The 18,814-nt window shown below is 33.0% G+C and overlaps 2 protein-coding genes across 6 annotated transcripts; one reads left to right on the top strand and one right to left on the bottom strand.

Annotated features, from left to right (window-relative positions):
* Positions 1-438: 438 nt before the first annotated feature.
* Positions 439-7,436, bottom strand: LOC136996911 (uncharacterized). 5 transcript variants are annotated; one of them, XR_010888220.1, is made up of 8 exons: positions 3,858-4,000; positions 3,320-3,641; positions 2,934-3,104; positions 2,368-2,538; positions 1,639-1,849; positions 1,363-1,522; positions 862-1,154; positions 439-701 (listed from the first exon to the last, which is right to left on the bottom strand). XR_010888220.1 is itself a non-coding variant. In XM_067348384.1 (7 exons), the coding sequence occupies exons 2-7, from the start codon at positions 3,619-3,621 to the stop codon at positions 937-939; spliced, it is 1,230 nt and encodes a 409-aa protein (XP_067204485.1). In that variant the 5' UTR covers positions 3,622-3,641; positions 3,858-4,000; the 3' UTR covers positions 439-936. The 5 variants fall into 5 exon arrangements, 3 of the variants coding, with proteins under 3 accessions (XP_067204485.1, XP_067204483.1, XP_067204484.1); XM_067348384.1 differs by having other exon boundaries at positions 439-1,154; positions 1,639-1,846; XM_067348382.1 differs by having other exon boundaries at positions 439-1,154.
* A 5,058-nt stretch (positions 7,437-12,494) lies between these two features.
* Positions 12,495-16,274, top strand: LOC136997478 (uncharacterized). Its single transcript, XM_067348381.1, has one exon. The coding sequence runs from the start codon at positions 12,588-12,590 to the stop codon at positions 16,128-16,130; it is 3,543 nt and encodes a 1,180-aa protein (XP_067204482.1). The 5' UTR covers positions 12,495-12,587; the 3' UTR covers positions 16,131-16,274.
* Positions 16,275-18,814: the final 2,540 nt, after the last annotated feature.

Raw genomic sequence — 18,814 nt, forward strand, 5'->3', positions numbered from 1 at the left:
AGTAGATTTTCGATAGAAGTGGTATATTATTCATACAAAGCAAAGTTATATTATTATGAATTAAAATCAGTAAATTACTATTCTTTTTAATATCTATTATTTCCAAGAAAGGAATTTATATTGTACACATACATAAATTGATTTATCTTGTAACGAAAATGTATGATCGAAATTGTAATAGTAATAGGCGTATATATTATATGTATGTGTATGAAGTGCTTATTTGCATACGTTTATTTGCAAGTATGAAATGTGTGACTGATCGTGACTCGTATAAATATCTAGAAGTTAGTCATGTGCGTATCTTTTTTAGAAATTATGAACTTTCTTTGACAGAAAAGAATAGAATAGGTTGGAATTGAAAATATCACTCCGAGTGTCCCATTATACAAGGAAATGAAACGATTCCTTCTTGCCGTATTAAATCGATACACCAGGTTTCCGTAGCACATCTACGTAGGACAACTGCTTATATCACGAAAATATACATTTTATTTTACATCATTCTATGCAATCAATTTTCATCCTCCACAAATTTTGAGACAGGACACGCAATTATGCCCTGCGATGGAATACAGAGATGATTGCGGATAATACCGAAAAACCTCCATTTTCCTCAGCCCGAAGATGAATATCCGCTAAAGCCTGAAGACTCAATAGAACCACCTGGTCCTTGGGTTACAGGCAGAGTAACCCGTTCTCTAAAAAGTGAGATTACAGGTTTGAGACCTGCGGATATTTTTCTTCCAATGTCAACATTTCAAAACTTACACAAACACATTTTTATTACGAACATGTATATATTATTTCTTTTTCCATATACATTAATTATATATATTATGTACTTACATATATACTTACATATAAATGTATTTCATTACCGTTAATAAAGAAACAATATATTTTTGAGACATACAAAAGTTCCGTTCCGCATTTCTACGAGTCCGTTTCGTACTCCGTTTCAACGGATGAATAATTGGACGCGTGATAATCTGATTTGTCAGATTCATGTCCTTGTTTTTCTCTCTTTTTTTCTTCATTTTTTATTTTTTTTCGAAATCTTTGTTTTACAGAGCGTAAAACTTCTTGAACATCTGCCTTGAATACAGTTTTATTGTCGGGTCCACTGAAGAAGGGACATTTTTGAGCTGCCACTGAAAGAAGAAAATAAGTTAATAACAGCTGTATAATATGCAATAAAAATGATGACAGTTTCTATTAAAAAAAAAAACAAACGTTGTCTGTATTTCACAAAGTTGTTCAAGATTAAACCAAAATGACCTCGTGATGGATCACTCAGTACTTAACAACATATGTATTTGAGTCACTGTATATATATTATATGTCAACAAAACTTCTTACTATATAAAATGTTCAGAATTTTTGTATCTTTGAACTTCTCCGTGCCTGACCCACCGGGCCATGTAAACTTACAGACTAATTCATCAGTCATTACTTCCTTCAAGGAGGAATGTATGAATTCTCGCAATTTTGTCCCTCCTAATACCCGTAAGTGATGATACTGAAATAAAGTAAAGATATATTATTATATTATCTTACAATTCTATACAGGTAATATTCAAGTAACTGATAAATCTCTATTTCAATACTGGAATGAAATGAAAACAAAATACTCACCAACTTCTTGCGCTCGTTACGTTTGATGTCGCTTTCCATTTCTTCAAATTCCTCAACTGTCTTGAGAGGAAAGCCTTCGAGCGGCTCGTAAAATGTTTTCGTAACATTTACTTCGCCTCTTATTTGTACCTCAGCCTGCATTTCTTTAATTTGCCTCATTAATTGTTCATGGCCAGCAATTATTGTCTTGCTTTGGTTTTCCAGATTCCTGCTAATGTATTAATATAAATATTATACATTAATATATATTTATATGTGGCATTTCATTTGAAATCGAAGATTTTGAGTCCCCCCTTTTTTATTTTCTCCATGATTATGTATATAGGGTGCGTTCCACTTAACGCTCGCAACGCTCCTAGAATCATTTTATCCTCGTTTAACTTTCGATGAAAAACAAGGATAAAATGATCCTAGGAGCGTTGCGGGCGTTAAGTGGAACGCACCCATAATAGTAATATATGAAATAGCGTTACTGAATTGTTTCCGATTTTTGAGTTCTTTTTTTTTTGGGTTCTAGAAATTAAAAAAAATAGAAATTAAAACTTTATTAACATTGTTTAACTCGTAATACCTTCTCAAATATTAAAGATAGGGAAAAAACACATATATATCCAAAATTGTTCAGAAAAAGATGTTTTTTAAGATTATTTATTTATGTTAAAAAATTTTTTATTTATTTATCTTTATTTATTTTCTTTTTTATTTATTTATTTATTTATTTTTACTCACGTTAATTGATCGAGGATTTCTTGGTTTTTACACGTACATCTCATTTCTTCTCCTGCGGTGTCTCGCCGACTTGTCCGAGAAACAGAAGACGTTGCAATTGTAGATTTTGCACATGCTACGGACTCTGGAGGCTCAAATGGTTGCGTCTCGCTATCAAAAGTGTCTACTTGCCTGAAAAGAAAAACAAAAATCATGAATAACGATACGTACTAAATGTAATCAATATATTCGTTAAGTATTTAATACTTCTATTAATTATATAGTAGTTTATAAAGTAGAATACGAAATATCGTTACTGAATTGTTTCCGATTTTTTGAGTTCTTTTTTTTGTGTTCTAGAAATTAAAAAAAAATATAAATTAAAACTTTATTAACATTGTTTAACTTGTAATACCTTCTCAAGTATTAAAGATAAGGAAAAAACACATATATATCCAAAATTGTTCAGAAAAAGATGTTTTTTAACATTATTTATTTATGTTAAAGAACATTTTTTATTTATCTTTTTATTTATTTATCTTTATTTATTTTCTTTTTCATTTATTTATTTATTTATTTTTACTCACGTTAATTGATCGAGGATTTCTTGGTTTTTACACGTACATCTCATCTCTTCTCCTGCGGTGTCTTGCCGACTTGTCGGAGAAACAGGAGACGTTGCAATTGTGGATTTTGTACATGCTACAAATTCTGGAGGCTCAAATGGTTGCGTCTCGCTATTAGAAGTGTCTACTTGCCTGAAAAGAAAAACAAAAATCATGAATAACGATATGTACTAAATGTAATCAATATATTCGTTAAGTATTTAATACTTCTAATTAATTATATAGTGGTTTATAAAGTAGAATTTTCAAATTTACTTTATACGTTGTAATATTGAATTCAAACAATTGGACAGAATTTGTAGTTAGGGAAACAATTATTTAATTCGCATTAACACTTATACACTTACGAATGTACGCAAGTTGGTGTTGGAGCATTTCTCATTTTTTCCGACGTACTCGGAATAGTGGCTTTCTCCGATGTATTAGCCAATTTTTGTTTTTTTTCGGTGTTGTTTCTTTCGTGCATTATCAGTCGAAGTCGATCAAATTCTGTTTTCATACATTTGCTACCTTGAGATTTTTTTTGTCTTTTCAAAGTTTCATCCGACGATGATGTTGTCATAAGCCGTTTTGGTAGTGTCACTAATCTACCGCTGCCTGAAATTTTAGAATATTTCTTCTTTTTTTGATATTTTTCTCTTTCATCCATTCTTCTTCGATTTCGGTGAACTGCAAAATGAAAATAGGTTAGTAACTTTTATTAAAAAAGTAATTTTTATAAACAAAAGATTACATTTCAATATTTCCGTTTGAAGCAATATTGTGGTTTATGCGTGTATTAAAAATGTCAGTATTTATTTTTCAAAATTGTAATACAAAAAAATTTATGTATATTATATATTAAAATGACTTAAACGTTTACTTTAATATTGTTGCTGTACGTACTTTTTAATAATTAGCAGAAATATATAATTTTGTTGTTTTGTATTACTCTGATTCAATATTCAGGTAATACGAGGAGTGTAATAAGCGATGCACATATCCATTCGTTTTCCAGAATGCACTCTTCTTGGCCTTCTTGATTACTCCATTTCGGCATTTTATACATCTTCCCCTTAACATCGATTAGATTGATTGCCTCGATTGCAACTGATAAATTGGAGCAATGGTAAACTCCAGCAAAATCTGACGTCACTCCAACGTCATATATCATAACGTTTGTACAAAATTTTTTTACGATGAAGAAAGTATTTTCTTCCATTTGAACGATGTTCTGTATTATGCAGATCTGAAGGTTTTTTAGCAGACAGCAGTTGTCACGTTCGGCGGTTGAAAATGTAATTTTTCCAATTTGCAATTTATGAAATTGCCGGCAAAGTCGGGCGGGAATCTCTTGCACTAAAGGACCCTTTGCGTGACTTTTTGAGGCACGAACTTGGACACTGTCATCTAAGGGTGTAAGGATTACGTTGTTCAGTTCACATATTCTGTTATAGAACTGTTGCAGTGTAAGGTGCGGTTTGCGAATATACTTCCGAAATTGAGGCATATTATTTTCGTAGTTGAAAGCACTGAACGATTCCAGAGGCCCGAATTGTTTAACATCGCCTACTACATGTAGAAGGCCGTGTACATTATATGACAGAAATTGTTCTCCGTACAAATGTTCGCACATGTTAACATACGTTTCAACAGCTTCTTGGCAATATACGAAAGTATCATTATCGATATTTTCAAAACTTAGAAGGCGCATTGTACAATGCAACAAAATGAAATGCTCATAATATTCATCGTCAAAAACATTTTGCAGCACAGTTGGAGCTGAGTAAAGTAAAAATTGCCTAAACTCAGTGGCTTTAAAATGATTAAGCATAGACAGCTTATTCGGGCGGCGATTGAATTCGGTCGGACAATATAAACTAAGTGACGTCATTCTCGAATCAAGAATGTCCAGTTTCCTTTTAGTCAGTTTTCGATGTCCGTACTTTCCATAAATGTGAGTATGTAACACTTTTTTAACGATTCCTAAGTACACGAGATGCATCGGTTCAAAAGGGACTTGTGTAACGAGTCCTAATACTGCGTCTAATGGACTTCGGCCCTTATGATGATCTTCATCAAGCATATTATGATATTCATCATCCGTTCTTGGCTGATGACGAATCCCTGGAAATACCATTGTTCCTCGAAAGGCTGTCGTTTCTTCGCAACGATAACCATGAATTTTACATTTTGAGCATGCATTTGATGAAGTGTGCCCGTAATGATTCAAAGCAAATGCCCTTGCGGGTGCATCGGCGATGAAACAGCGAATTTTCAATGGTAGCCGTCGATTGTGTACAAGGATACCACCTTCTTCACAAATATCCACGATTTCTTGAATGAATTGTTCAAAAAAAGGAAACGGATTTGTTGGTTTTACATTTCCTTTAAACACACCCGCAATCACGGGTCTTTTATCTATTGAATTGAAAATTCTATATTGAATCGGCCAAAATTGAGCAGTGCCACTGTTGTGAATTCGGGCACCGTCGGTGCTGAAATCTATTTCAATAGTTTTTGGCCACAAGTCTTCACGAAGACTTTTTAATTTTCTTGCAAGCGTGCATTTCAATCCTAAATGCAGGTATTCTCCCTCACATATTTGTTGGATGTGTCTAGTAGCCACAACTGTGGGAGTTTGTAATAACGTTCTTGAATCTTTGGGCAGATAAGTTAAGTTGAAAGGAAACTCGCGTAATGTTTTAAGCAATAAATTTCCCTGCGTATGCTTTATATTTACTGCTAAAAATGCATTTTTTAATATCCTTTTTTTAAAATCATCGAAGTTTTGTAGTTCGTTGTCATTCTCATCTTCAGAAAAATTCGATGTATTATTGTATTGTTCGTTATCGTCCTCTATTTCTTCATTATCTTCGCCCTCATACTCTTCTTCCTCTTTGTCTTCTTCTTCTTCAGTGCTTTCATCCTCTCCTTCTTCTTCAGTACCTTCACCGTTTTCTATTTCTCTACCAGAAATTTGTACGTTGTAACCTGTAGTTGATTGGTCCTCGTCATTTTGGAGATAGACTGCACGCGTAGATGTAGCAAGATGTGATGCCGAAATGTCTAATGATTCATTCTGTAATACATTAGCTGATGTAAAATTAGACCCATCCTGTGGTGAAGATTCGAAGTTTCTTGGGCGACCTTGGATTTTCGACAACCGCCTTCGCTTGTGCCTCGAACTGAGGTTATCAAATCTTTTGAATTTCGCAGACATCCTCGTTAGTTTCGTCTGTTACAGAGGATTACAGCCATGAAAGTAATTTTGAGGAAATGTCACTTATTGTAACGAATGAAACAAACGCAGGCGAAAAATTAGTAAAAGTTAGCATAAATCGTGCAAAATAATTTACAATCAGGAGCAGCACTGCATGCGTATGCAAAATATAATAATCATATCAGCTCTAGAATTTTTTCATAAGATTGAATCCCTACAGATATCAACGTTTTATTCAAACAAATTACAATGAGTAAAATATATTTTATTTTGGTTTTATTCCATATTAATTGTATCTTATTTTCACAAATATTAGAGTACATAATTATAAAAGCATATTTATAAATTTTTAAAATAGTTGGAAACTTTTAATTATATTTTAATATCATAGAGAGTAAATATTAATAATTATACTAAAAATTTAAACTTTTATTTCAGTGTTCGATTTATGATTAAAGAATAATAGAGGATTCAGCATGATTAATTAAATGAAATTTTTTTTTAAACCAACAGATGTATAGATAACAATTTCGTAACGTACAAATATGTAAGTGTACATTAGACATTTTATAGAAATATTACATTTTCAGAAATAATATTTGTTTGCATGAGATTTTTCCGACAAATTTCCATTTGTTTCCCATATATAAAGAAACACACACATATGTCACATATGTAAAGAAATGGAATTTTTTTTGTATCACATATGGAAATTTCTGCACGTGCACAACAAAACAGACAAAAGATATTGCAGACAAAAAGATAAAATTCACAGAGTTAGAAAAATAGCATTAAATATATTTACAACAAAGAAATAGATGGATATAATCAAATTCTTAAAAACTTACCACGCGGAGAGATTGAATTGACCACTTTAAGATCGGTTAAGTTTCCAAGTTTCCAGCGTTTCTTGCCCTTTTAGAAAGTCGATCACCTCGAGTTTTAGGAACAAAACATGGACACACGATGACACGTGCGCTTGATCGGGACGCGGGTCTTCGGCAGAATCGAAATCTTCAAATGTCGATTGCAAAAGGGATTAGAGAAAAGTACGCGCACCGGCCGACAATGCGACAACGAAGAATCTCGAAAACCTGCGTCGTGTTCGACAAAAGAAACGAAGAATCACAAAAATAAGCTATGTCGTGCAGAGACGTTGTATCACCAATGATGCAAATTGGAACCTAGAGCTCCTTGCATCACACATCACAGTAAGGTGAAGTGCCCCCTACAATGAGATCACAGGCCAATCAACCGCCGAACACGACATGGACGCGTGACGTAGCGATTCCCGCTTGACGCGTGGCCGCATAATGAGACGGTGCTAGGATGCAAAGAGTTCCAGTTTGCATTACTGGATGTAGAATGAATGCTCCGAACAAATTCGAATAAAATTTTAGTAATAGTGAAATTTACCTTGCCGCTCAAAAAAGGTTAAATACATGATATGAATTTGTAAATGAATAAAAAATTAATAATAGATATTTAATAAATGTTAATAAACGTTTTTTAAATGGGTTTAAAAATAAAATAATAAGTGGAAAATGAATATAATAAATATTTAATAAATGATAAATAAACGTTAAATAAATATTATTTTGCTAATAAAAAATAAACATTACATAAATATGAAATAAATATTAAATAAATGTTTTTTTACATTTATTTACAAATTATAAATAATTGAAAAATAAAATGTAAAATACATATTTTTAAAATATATTTAATAAACGTTTTTCTACAACAAATTTTGCCAATGAAAAATAAACGTTTAAAAACGTTAAAAAAATCTTATGTGTTGATTGGAAATAAATTTACGCAATAGTAGGAGCCAAGTTTTAAAAAAAGAAATAATTTATTAACAAATTCGGCGGAGATCATTACATTATCACAGCGTGATGCTTTTATGCACGCACGGCATGATCATCACACCGTGAGGGTAAAGTGAACTCTCACGAAGTGTTATCTGGATGCCCCTATTACACGTGATTCTAAAGTACTAGCGTTTACGCTCGCATGTATGCCTCCATCACGTCGTGAAGGCAACATGATGGCATTTTTGCACGCATGATGTGATTATCACGCGTGAGGGCAATGTGAACCCTCACGAATTGTTATCTGGGAAACATGTTTTTTTGTTTAAAACACGTTTTTTTTTGGTGTTACTTAAAAAACAAATAAAACAAAAAAATATTGTTTTAAATAAAAAAACCTTTTTTTTTTGTTTAAAATGAAAAAAACAAGTTTTTTGCCAACCCTGTTTTAAATAGAAGTGTGATATTATGTTTATGAACATAAAGTTAACAGTTTACCTCTAAAGTGTTTATATGTGTATAAATGTATAAAATTAATATAATTTTTTTATATTTCAGAATTTAAAAAGAAGGTGCACATTAAGAACGTTTGGTATAAAGTTTGGCTGCTGTGCGCCGATACAAGGCTGCTGTGCGCCTGTAAAGACCGGTTGCTGTGCGCCGATACAAGACTGCTGTGAGCCTGTAAAGACCGGCCGGCTGCTGTGCGCCGATACAAGGCTGCTGTGCGCCTGTAAAGACCGGCTGCTGTGCGCCTATACAAGGCTGCTGTGCGCCTATAAAGACCGGCTGCTGTGCGCCCATACAAGGCTGCTGTGCGCTTATAAAAATTGGCTGCTGTGCGCCTACAAAAATCGACTGCTGTGCGTCTGTAAGACTGTTGTGTGCTTGTAAGAATATAGAAAATATAGAATAATTTTAATAATATTAATAAAACAAAAATGTCTATCAAAATAGAAAAACAGATGATGTTAAAATCAGATCAAAAAAATATTATTGTTCAAGGTGATTGGTTAAACGATGAACATATAGATCATTTTAACCAACTTTTAAAAAATTGTTCAGATTATAGACCTGAAGAGGTATGGAAATTGCAATGCCTTGAGTATATAAAACCTATACCAGAAAATAAAAAACATATACAGATATTACATAGCACAAATCATTGGATATGCAGTTATTATGATAGAAAAAATTTATTTATCTATGATTCATTAAATAACACAAAGTTGCACAGTGATTATGAAAAGTTCTTAAGACAATTATTTCCAACTTATCCTTTTAATGAGCGGCCTGTCAAGTTTCCTACTGTACAAAAACAACCGAATAGTAATGATTGCGGTGTTTTTGCTATAGCTTTTGCAATTTTATTATTATTTAATATTAAACCTGAAAAAGTGAGATATGATCATAGTTTAATGCGTTCTCATTTAATAAAAATTTTTGAATCTATTGTGATTGAACACTTTCCTCAGGATTTAAATAATACTCTTCAAAAAATGCTTCCATTAGCAATGATTCAAAAGAGAGAAGCTTTAGCAACTCGTGCATGTATGAGACGTCAAAAAGAGACGGAGCAACAAAAAGCAAATCGATTGCAAAAAAATCGTGAATTTATTACAGAATTACGAAAGAAAAATAAAAATGAATATAAGAATCAAGATCAGTATAAACAAAATGTAGAAAATGTCTTAAAACGGCGTCAATTTGAAAATAATTTGGAAGAAAATTGCGCTAAAAAACGACGTCTATATAAAAAGAAAAATAATTTAGAAAGATGTTGCTCTGAAAAACGGTCTCAAGATGAAAGTGATTTAAAAAATGATAGCGCTAAAAAAAGATTGCGATATGAAGAAGATTTTGTTGAAAAAAGCACACAACAATGCATATTTTATGCTATAGGCTCGCAAAACAAACAAAGTAGACAAAAAATATTACAGCATAAATGTTGTAACAGACAATATTACGAGAAGAAAAGAGAAGAAAGAAGAAAAGAGAATAAAAGCAAATTTGTAATAAATAAATGCAATGTTGCAAATAAAATTGTTAAAAAATATAAAAATTTTCGGTGTCAGAATTCAACAATAAAACTTCATACTTCTTTGACACACAATAATTATTAAAAATATTTCAAATAAATTAAATATTACAGGTCAGATCGAAAAACAATTAGAAGCCGAGAAAATAATACGTTGGTGTATACATATTAGGAACAGTTATATTCGCAAGATGTATAATATATTAGCTGTACTTAAAAAGAAATCAGAAGTATGCTTGACTCTTGTTGATAAGTGTTGTGGAATTAATAAAAAATTAGATGTGTTATGTGGGATATCTAGACACACAGCATCATCTGAAAATTATTTTGTAGAGTCTACATATCGTAATGCAATTTTGGAAGAATCTTTAGTAATGAACATGGAAGGGCAAATTGTAAATGTGTTACCTTTGATAACAGCACTAGCAAAAAAATCGTGGTCGTGCAGTACCTCATGTAAAATTGACAATCCAGTTTTGATTGAACGATATGAAAAATTTCTTGAAACTGTTAGTACATGTACTGTAAAGAATGTTTCTAGATTGATAGAAAGTATTCGTACATGTACAATAAAAACATCAAATACGAAACTTGGTCATGCACAGAGTTGCTATATTAATTTCACTATTTGTGGAGCGATGTTTCTACCAATTCTATTGTTATCGCCCCATTTTCCGAAAGTGAGAAATATAAGGCGTTTGATTTATCAACTTATAAATTTGTATCAAAAAATGTTGAATTTAGATGAAGCATTAAATTGTGCTGATTTGGAAGCATTAAATAAAACTGTTATTGCTGCACAAGAGAAAGCAGATATATACAAACATCAACAAACCGATGCAATTATAAGTGATGATGATATCTTTTTTAAGTATAAGAATGCGTTTAAAGCCTTGAAAAAACGTCTAATGGATACACCGCGTTATGCTTGTGTATCATGCGAAAAGCTTTGTTATAAAAAAAATGTTTCTGAAATCATTAAAGCAAAAATAGATAATCCAGTTTGGAAAGATTTAATGGTACATGTGAAGAAACAACAAATTAATGCACAATATATATGTATTTATTGTAAACAAAAATTTTGTCAAGGTTTAATGCCTGCGTATTGCATTTTGAATAATCTTTTTACAAATAATGTGCCTGAAGTAATATCATCTCTTAATACATTTGAAAAGATTCTTATACAGAGAGCTAAAGCATTTCAAACTGTTGTTAAAATGACAACTGTTATGAACAAAAAATTACCTGAAAGGCAAATGATACAAAAAGTTAAAGGTAGAACATTTCATTTACCACTTCCTATACAAGAGACATTAAACAAATTATGTTCTAATACCGATGCAATAAATATTAATCATGAATTATATATCTTAGTCAGAGGTATTCCCACAAAATCAAAAATTATATGGGAAGAGATAGTAAATGTTAAAAAAGTATTTAATGCATTAATATGGTTAAAGAATAATAATCCTTTGTATTCTGAAATAATATTACCAAATAGTCATAATGAATTATCTTTGGAAAAATTAAATAATCTGGAATTCCAGATGCAAGAGGATGAAAATGTTGCAAAAGATGTATTGGATGAGGAGCATGTGTCATTAAGTAATAATTTAGAAACCGAAATACAGGGAACAAAAAATCTTGGAGATGCTGCATTCAATCAGCATAAGGCAATGCTAACTCAGGTTATTAATGATGAAAATGATGGTTATTATGAGCAATATACTATATATCCATTATATGAAAAGAGAACAAATAAAACTGCAACAGCTTTATATCAAATGTTAAAAGTTTATGATTTACCTTTGGATAATCGTGAGAAATCTTTGGATTTATTATGTTTTCCAGATTTATATTCTTTTGGTATTAATGGACAGCATGAAACTAGGCAGGTCAAGCTTCATGATCATGAATTTGTTAAATGTCGTTTGATGTCTAAACATCCACAGTATAGATTAAATCAACAATACCTATTCTTTTTGTTAAATAATACGAATATCCGTCAATTAAATCGTGGAATTTTTCATAAGATAAATGTAACTAATCCACAAGTTCGTTATACGGCTGCGGAATATTTAGAAGCAATGTCCAAAGAATTGTTAGAATCCGATTTAACCACAATATTTTCGACACTAAGGAATACGGAACAATTTTGGAGTAAACCGCGAAATAATTTAAATTGTATGACACAACATTACGGACCTGCAACATGGTTTCTAACATTAAGTCCCGCTGAATGGTTATGGGAAGAGTTAGGTGAATATATTCGTGAAGTAAATGGATGGTGCGATTCTTCGGCATGCACCAGTGTACTTGTTGCTAGAGATCCTGTGTCAACATCGAGATTTCTCGATAATACGTTTCGTGCGATGCTTGACTTTATTTGTTCCAAAGATCATCCGATCGGAGAAGTCACTCATTATTTTTGGCGACGAGAATACCAAGGTAGCGGCATACAACATTTTCATTTATTAATTTGGATAAAAAATGCTCCAATTCTTGGTGAATCTTCTATTGAAGAAGTTTCCAAATTTATTTTACAATATATAAGCTGTAAAATGCCAGATAAAAATATTTCACTATTATTGTATAGACGTGTTAATACGCATCAACGACACAAACATAATGATTACTGTCTCCGTTCTAAAAAAGTTGGACGTAAAGTTGTTCGGAGATGTCGTTTTGGATTTCCTCGTCCTGTCACTGAGACGTTAAGTATAAGAGATGTCACAACTGCCATAGCAGGTAGAAAGCAATTAAAACATAGAAGCAGGCTTTATGATCTTCCGCGAACTGAAGATGAAAGTAATATAAATGATTATAATCCTGTTCTTCTTACTGCATGGGAAGGAAATATGGATATACAATTTATTGGCGAAAAGTCGTCACTGCTTACCTGGTACATTACTAAATATATGAATAAAGCGGGAAAATGTGAGTTGTCTGATACTATTATTAATACGAATAAATCATTGATGAGCTATCTTTGGAGTATTGCCTTGCGATTCACGAGTAATAGAGAATGTGGAGCTCTTGAAGCTGCTGATACATTACTGGGTATTGCTTTATATGGAACTGATCCAAATACAACTATTAGATGGTTAGATGTTAATCGAATAAGATGTAGGAAATTGAAAACTCGTAAAGAGATTGAAGTACTTGATGATCAATCGACAGATATATTTTGTGAATCTTTGATAGATAACCACTATCCAGAGAGACCAAAAGAATTAGAATGTATGTCTCTTTATGAGTTTGCAAAATGGTATGATATTACAAAAATCAAACCACAAAATAAGTTTGTTGAATTCTATAAATTTAAAAATGGATATCTTAGACGACGACAGCGTGGATATCTTATTAATTATTATAGATATAATGTTAATACACAACCGGAAAAGTATTTCTTTGCGTTATTACTTCTGTTCGAACCGTGGAGAGAATTAGAAGAGCTTAGAAATGGATGTGATACTTATGCAGAATCATTTCACAAGGTAAAACTACATTTAACAGAAGCATTACAATATCACAAAAAACTAGAAGAATTGCAAAAAGCATTTGAAAATGCTAAAGAGTTAGTGCAGCAACATTTAGATGAAGTACAAAAACATGAGTCGCAAGATGATCCTGACAATCCAATAGGTGTTCAAAATATAGAAGCTGGTGAAGCGATGCAAGATTTTAAGGATCTCGGTGATAAAAATATTAAAGATATTGATGTATCAGAAATGATTGCAAAATTAAATATAGATCAAAAAAGAGTATTCGATAGAGTTATTACTATTATAGAGTCAGATAAATCAATATTGCGATTATATGTTAGTGGAGAAGGTGGTACTGGAAAAAGTTATTTAATTAAAACTGTTAAGTGCTGGATAAAACAAAATCTCAAAAAAGATACTGCTGTAGCAGCACCTACTGGCATAGCAGCGTTTAATATAGACGGTTTGACAGTTTATAGATTGCTTCAATTACCTGTTGAACATGGTAATACTCCTAAATATAAACGATTGTCTGATCATGTGTTAAAACTTTTACGAGCGGAACTTAAAGATGCTATTCTTTTTATAATCGATGAAGTATCAATGATATCTAATTTGACTTTAATGTACATACATCTTCGATTGTCTGAAATATTTGATTCAAGTGATTGTGATGATGGCTGGTTTGGTAAAAGGCATATTCTTTTGTTTGGAGATTTGCTTCAATTGCCTCCTGTACATGAAGATTCTGTCTTTAAAGATTTGTCAAATGAAAAAGTTAACAAATATATCGGTTGCCTACAGACTGTAAATTTGTGGACTACATTATTTGATTACGATGAGTTGACAATTAATATGCGCCAGCAAGAAGATGAGTCTTATTGTGAATTATTGTCAAGAATTCGTATTGGTTTATTAACAAAGTCTGATTATGAAATTTTTGAAAATAAGAAAATATCTTTTACAGAAGATTCCTTCGAATCTAGATTAATTGAATTATGTGATTTTATTAACAATTTGCCATCAGATACCGTTTGTTTATTGCCCACTTGTCACATGTGTGACGTTTTGAATGCTGCAATGTTAAGTCGTATTGCTTCGAAAGAAATATTATTAATTGCTGAAGATACAATCGAATGTATTCCATATATAAAAAAGAAAATATTAAAAGTGTTGGAAAATAATGATGATGATAATTCTAAAACAGCTGGGCTTTCGAAACAAATTGTTATAAAAATTGGGGCAAAAGTTATGATAAGGCGTAATATTGATGCTAGTTTGGGTCTTGTTAATGGTACAATTGCTAAAGTCATTTCAGTTGTACAAGATATTTCTAACGGTTATATAGAAAAAATTAAGCTTCTTTTGCCATCAGGTTTAGAATATTTAATTGAAAGAGTAAATGTCAAATTTGCGGTGATGGAGAAAGCATATGTTATTCGAAAACAATTTCCATTGTGTCTAAGTTACGGAATTACTGTTCATAAAAGCCAAGGCCTGAGTTTGCAGAATGCTATTATGGACATAGGTAATTCTGTATTTAGTCACGGCCAAGTTTATGTTGCATTGTCACGAGTAACATCTTCAGATGGATTGCATTTGATCAATTTTGACCCTTCATCTATAGAAGCTAGTGAAGAAGCTATTGTTGAATATAATCGATTAAAACGAATACACAAATCCAAAACAGATATAATTTCTGTTTCAAAAGAAAAGTATCGTAAAATAAAAGATATTTTATGGGTACAACCCAAAATAATTAGTTCTGTTCAAGAATCACATAAAAAAGTTCGAAAAAATATTACTTGGGTCACACATGGTTTTCAAAATATAGATAAGGGTTCGTGTTATGCAAATGCAGTATTGCAATGCTTTTTACATTTAAATGTTATTAGAAAACTAATATTTGAGTATGATAAATTAAGTATTTTAGGTATTTTAATAAATCAATATGAAAACAAACTGCCTAACTTGAATACATATGTAATACGACAAAGTTTAGGAGAATTTTTCTCCAAAAATGTTAAACGAGATGCATGTGAATTTCTTATAGCTCTTTGCACGAAATACGATTATATAAAAAATTTAGTTGAGCATCAAGTCACTTCCATTAAACGATGTAAAAATTGTCATGATACGACGACTATTGTTAATAAAAATATCCTTCTTTCAATTTCTGTTAATAAACGGAAGAAAAAAAGTTTTGATCTTAATGAATTATTAAATGTAACATTTTCTCATTGGTGTCAATTACACAACGAATCATGTGAAAATTGTACAGGAAATGACATATTATGTAAAAGTGAATTAATATTAACCGGAGATATAATTGTCATGCATTTAATAGCAATTCAAGACGGTATATCAACAAAAACAGATAAGTTTACTTTACGTGCTGTCCCAACAACTAATATAAATATTGCTGGACAATTCTACAAAGTTATGAGTGCTATATTCCATCATGGATCATGTATCGAAAATGGTCATTACACAAGTATATGTAGAGAAGAAATGTCTAATACTTGGATTGAAGCTGACGATGCGCAAATTAGAAAAAAACAATGGCCTAGAGGCGCTAAAGATATCTGTATCATTTTCTTACAGAAAATTGATAAGTAATTGGTGGTATTATTTGATCATATCTTTTGATAATAAATGGTAAAAAGAATTGTCATATATAATCAAATATTTTATTAAAATATGTTCACTGATGACGAAAATCTTTATGGATAATCAAATATATGTAAAAAAAAGAAAATAAAGAAAGTTAAGCCAATGACGCTTAAATATTAAACAAATACAATGGCCTAGAAACGATTTGTTTGATATTTACATAATTATATATAACTTTATATTATTACAACATTAATCAAAGAGGACCGTTTTATATGACGGGGGTGGTGGTGGGACTCTTTAGCAAAATCTAATTAATTATTTCACAATTGTTATTTCACTCTGAAATATCAATATAAAATTTATATATTTAGTAATATTTTTACTGAAAAAAAGAAACAATATCCATCAATCAACAAATTACCTTTTTAAAAAAAGGTAAAAAAAAGGCGCCAAGTGCACGCAAATCTTCCAAAAAAAAGTTGTTGTATACACGTGTTACGTCCTGATCAGACTACACGATTCTTTTCTTTTCATTAAATACCAGACCTAGTAAACGCGGAACCAACAAAACTCTTAAGAAATATTATAACGCCAGAGCTGTTTTTCTCATGAGACACCAGGAGCTCGAATCTTCTCACGGAGAAAAATAGCATGGATATTTCAAAATACCTTGGCCGCTCAGCGTGCCTATCGTCGCCAGAAAAACCGTAAAAGTCAAAACTTCGCGGTAGCTGGAGTCCTTAACCAACTCCAGACGGTTAGAGTAAGAGATAAAAAGAAAAAACTGGCACCAACTAGTCATACTCTTGGATTCCACCTACGGGAACTCTAGCTAGTAGATAGGGTTTTACCGAGTAACGATCGGGGAATGACCGCAGTCGCATGCCGAGAAGGCGCGACACCTGATACGGCGCACGTGTTTAGTAGGTCTGGAAAACCGAGATGCATTAGTCGCACTCTCCACGCGACACCAAGGGCACGCGACAGTCGTAAACTGTCAAATTTATTAGATCAGTGACCCAAGGCTTTGCGAACTTATATACCGATTCTTAACCACCCAATCCGAAAGCCGAGAATCGGGGCAAGCACTTCTATAGACCACCCATCATTCCATCGTATGGTCTAAAGACTACGCCCACCCAGATCTTAAGACACTGAGATGCACCCCACCTATACTAATTAACACCAACCGGGTTACGCCACCTCAAAAACCTACCCCCATCATATATGGACCCGAAACGACGCTATTCCTTATTCGTTAGGGCCTCTTTCTTCCTATCTCATTTCAAGTAACCTAGTCATCTAAATTCAATCCTATTAGCTAAAAATGACGCCATCTTCCCCCACATTAAAAATTTTCTCGCAAGACTAATTCCTATTCGATCCCCGCTCCAAAAACCTAAGATTTTCCAAAGGGATCTACCCCAAAGAAAAAGTATAAAAACCCGTGTTCTGGTGGCTCCGGACACAATCACACACAGTTTTTCAAGCAGTTTTGCGCAGTTATTCCGTTTAGCTCAAACAGTTTTTCGAGTAGTTCGGGGGCGCGAATCAAAGAGTAAAGTCAGTTGATACCTTGTCGCGATCGTCTCGTGGTGCATCTCAAGTAGAAGGCCCATCACCCTGACGACACCATCCCGCAGCAGGGTGCCCACGCGTTTACAAAAAAAGGGGTCCGACGCTCACATAACGCCTTCCCTCAACGGGGCGCCTGCTCAGAACCACCGAACATAGTCAACCCGACTTGAAACTATCCTACAACGAGTAAGTTAGTTCATTTGTTTTTTTTTCCTCCTCTCTTTAGTATTCTCTTATTTCTTTTTATGTAATCCGTCCCTATTTCGGTTAAAAATCTGTTTTTGTGTTATTTGTCAGTGAGAACTAAACATTCGCCGCGACCCAACAATCGTCGGAACCGCTCGGATCTCTCGGCATTTGCTCTCTGTTTAGCTATATTCCTCCCGCCATACGTTAGATACGCTGCGAGGGTCACCGTAAGACCCATTAGAATTAGGCGACACACCCCATTTAATAACGCCCGTACAAGCACTCACACGCAAACAGACCAACCTCCTCCATTATCACCGATTTCTCAGGAATTTCCTCAACCACCTCCTCAACCCTTTCCCGTGTTCGACTTTCCTCTACTTCCTTCTCCTAGGTCTATCTCTCCGTCTCTTGAAGAGTTCCTGGAGTACAGACCCCCTTCGCCTGTTCGCTTCCATCCTCCTCCAGTAGAGGCTCAACTGGAGGAATTCCCACGAAACGATCCGGAGTTCGACAACATATCCGTCAACTCCGAAGCCACTACCATCGAATACGTCGCGGCTCCTCCCCATCTTCCAAACCCTGAATTCACAGGGTTTGATTTCCTAAACTTAGTCCTCTCCCCTGAGGAATAACACACACACACACACACACACTTGTGAAAAATACACTAATAGAAATATAAAACACGTGTGAATAAGAGTTGAGTTTTGTATCGTAATTATAAATTTAATCGAATTAAAATGTTGTCTTTAGTAAATTAAACTTTGTTCTTTTTTTTTATTTAACCACACCCTCCTCGTTCGTCACCCCCTCACACCTTCCCTCTCAAATTGCGCACAAAGGTTCCGCCCCGGGTAATAGGGATTCAATTCCTTGACCCAAAAAGGGAACCACGAGCGGTTGACTTGTTGACGGAG

This window comes from Linepithema humile, chromosome 1 (assembly GCF_040581485.1).
Source record: "Linepithema humile isolate Giens D197 chromosome 1, Lhum_UNIL_v1.0, whole genome shotgun sequence".
NCBI classification, from domain to species: Eukaryota; Metazoa; Arthropoda; class Insecta; order Hymenoptera; family Formicidae; genus Linepithema; species Linepithema humile.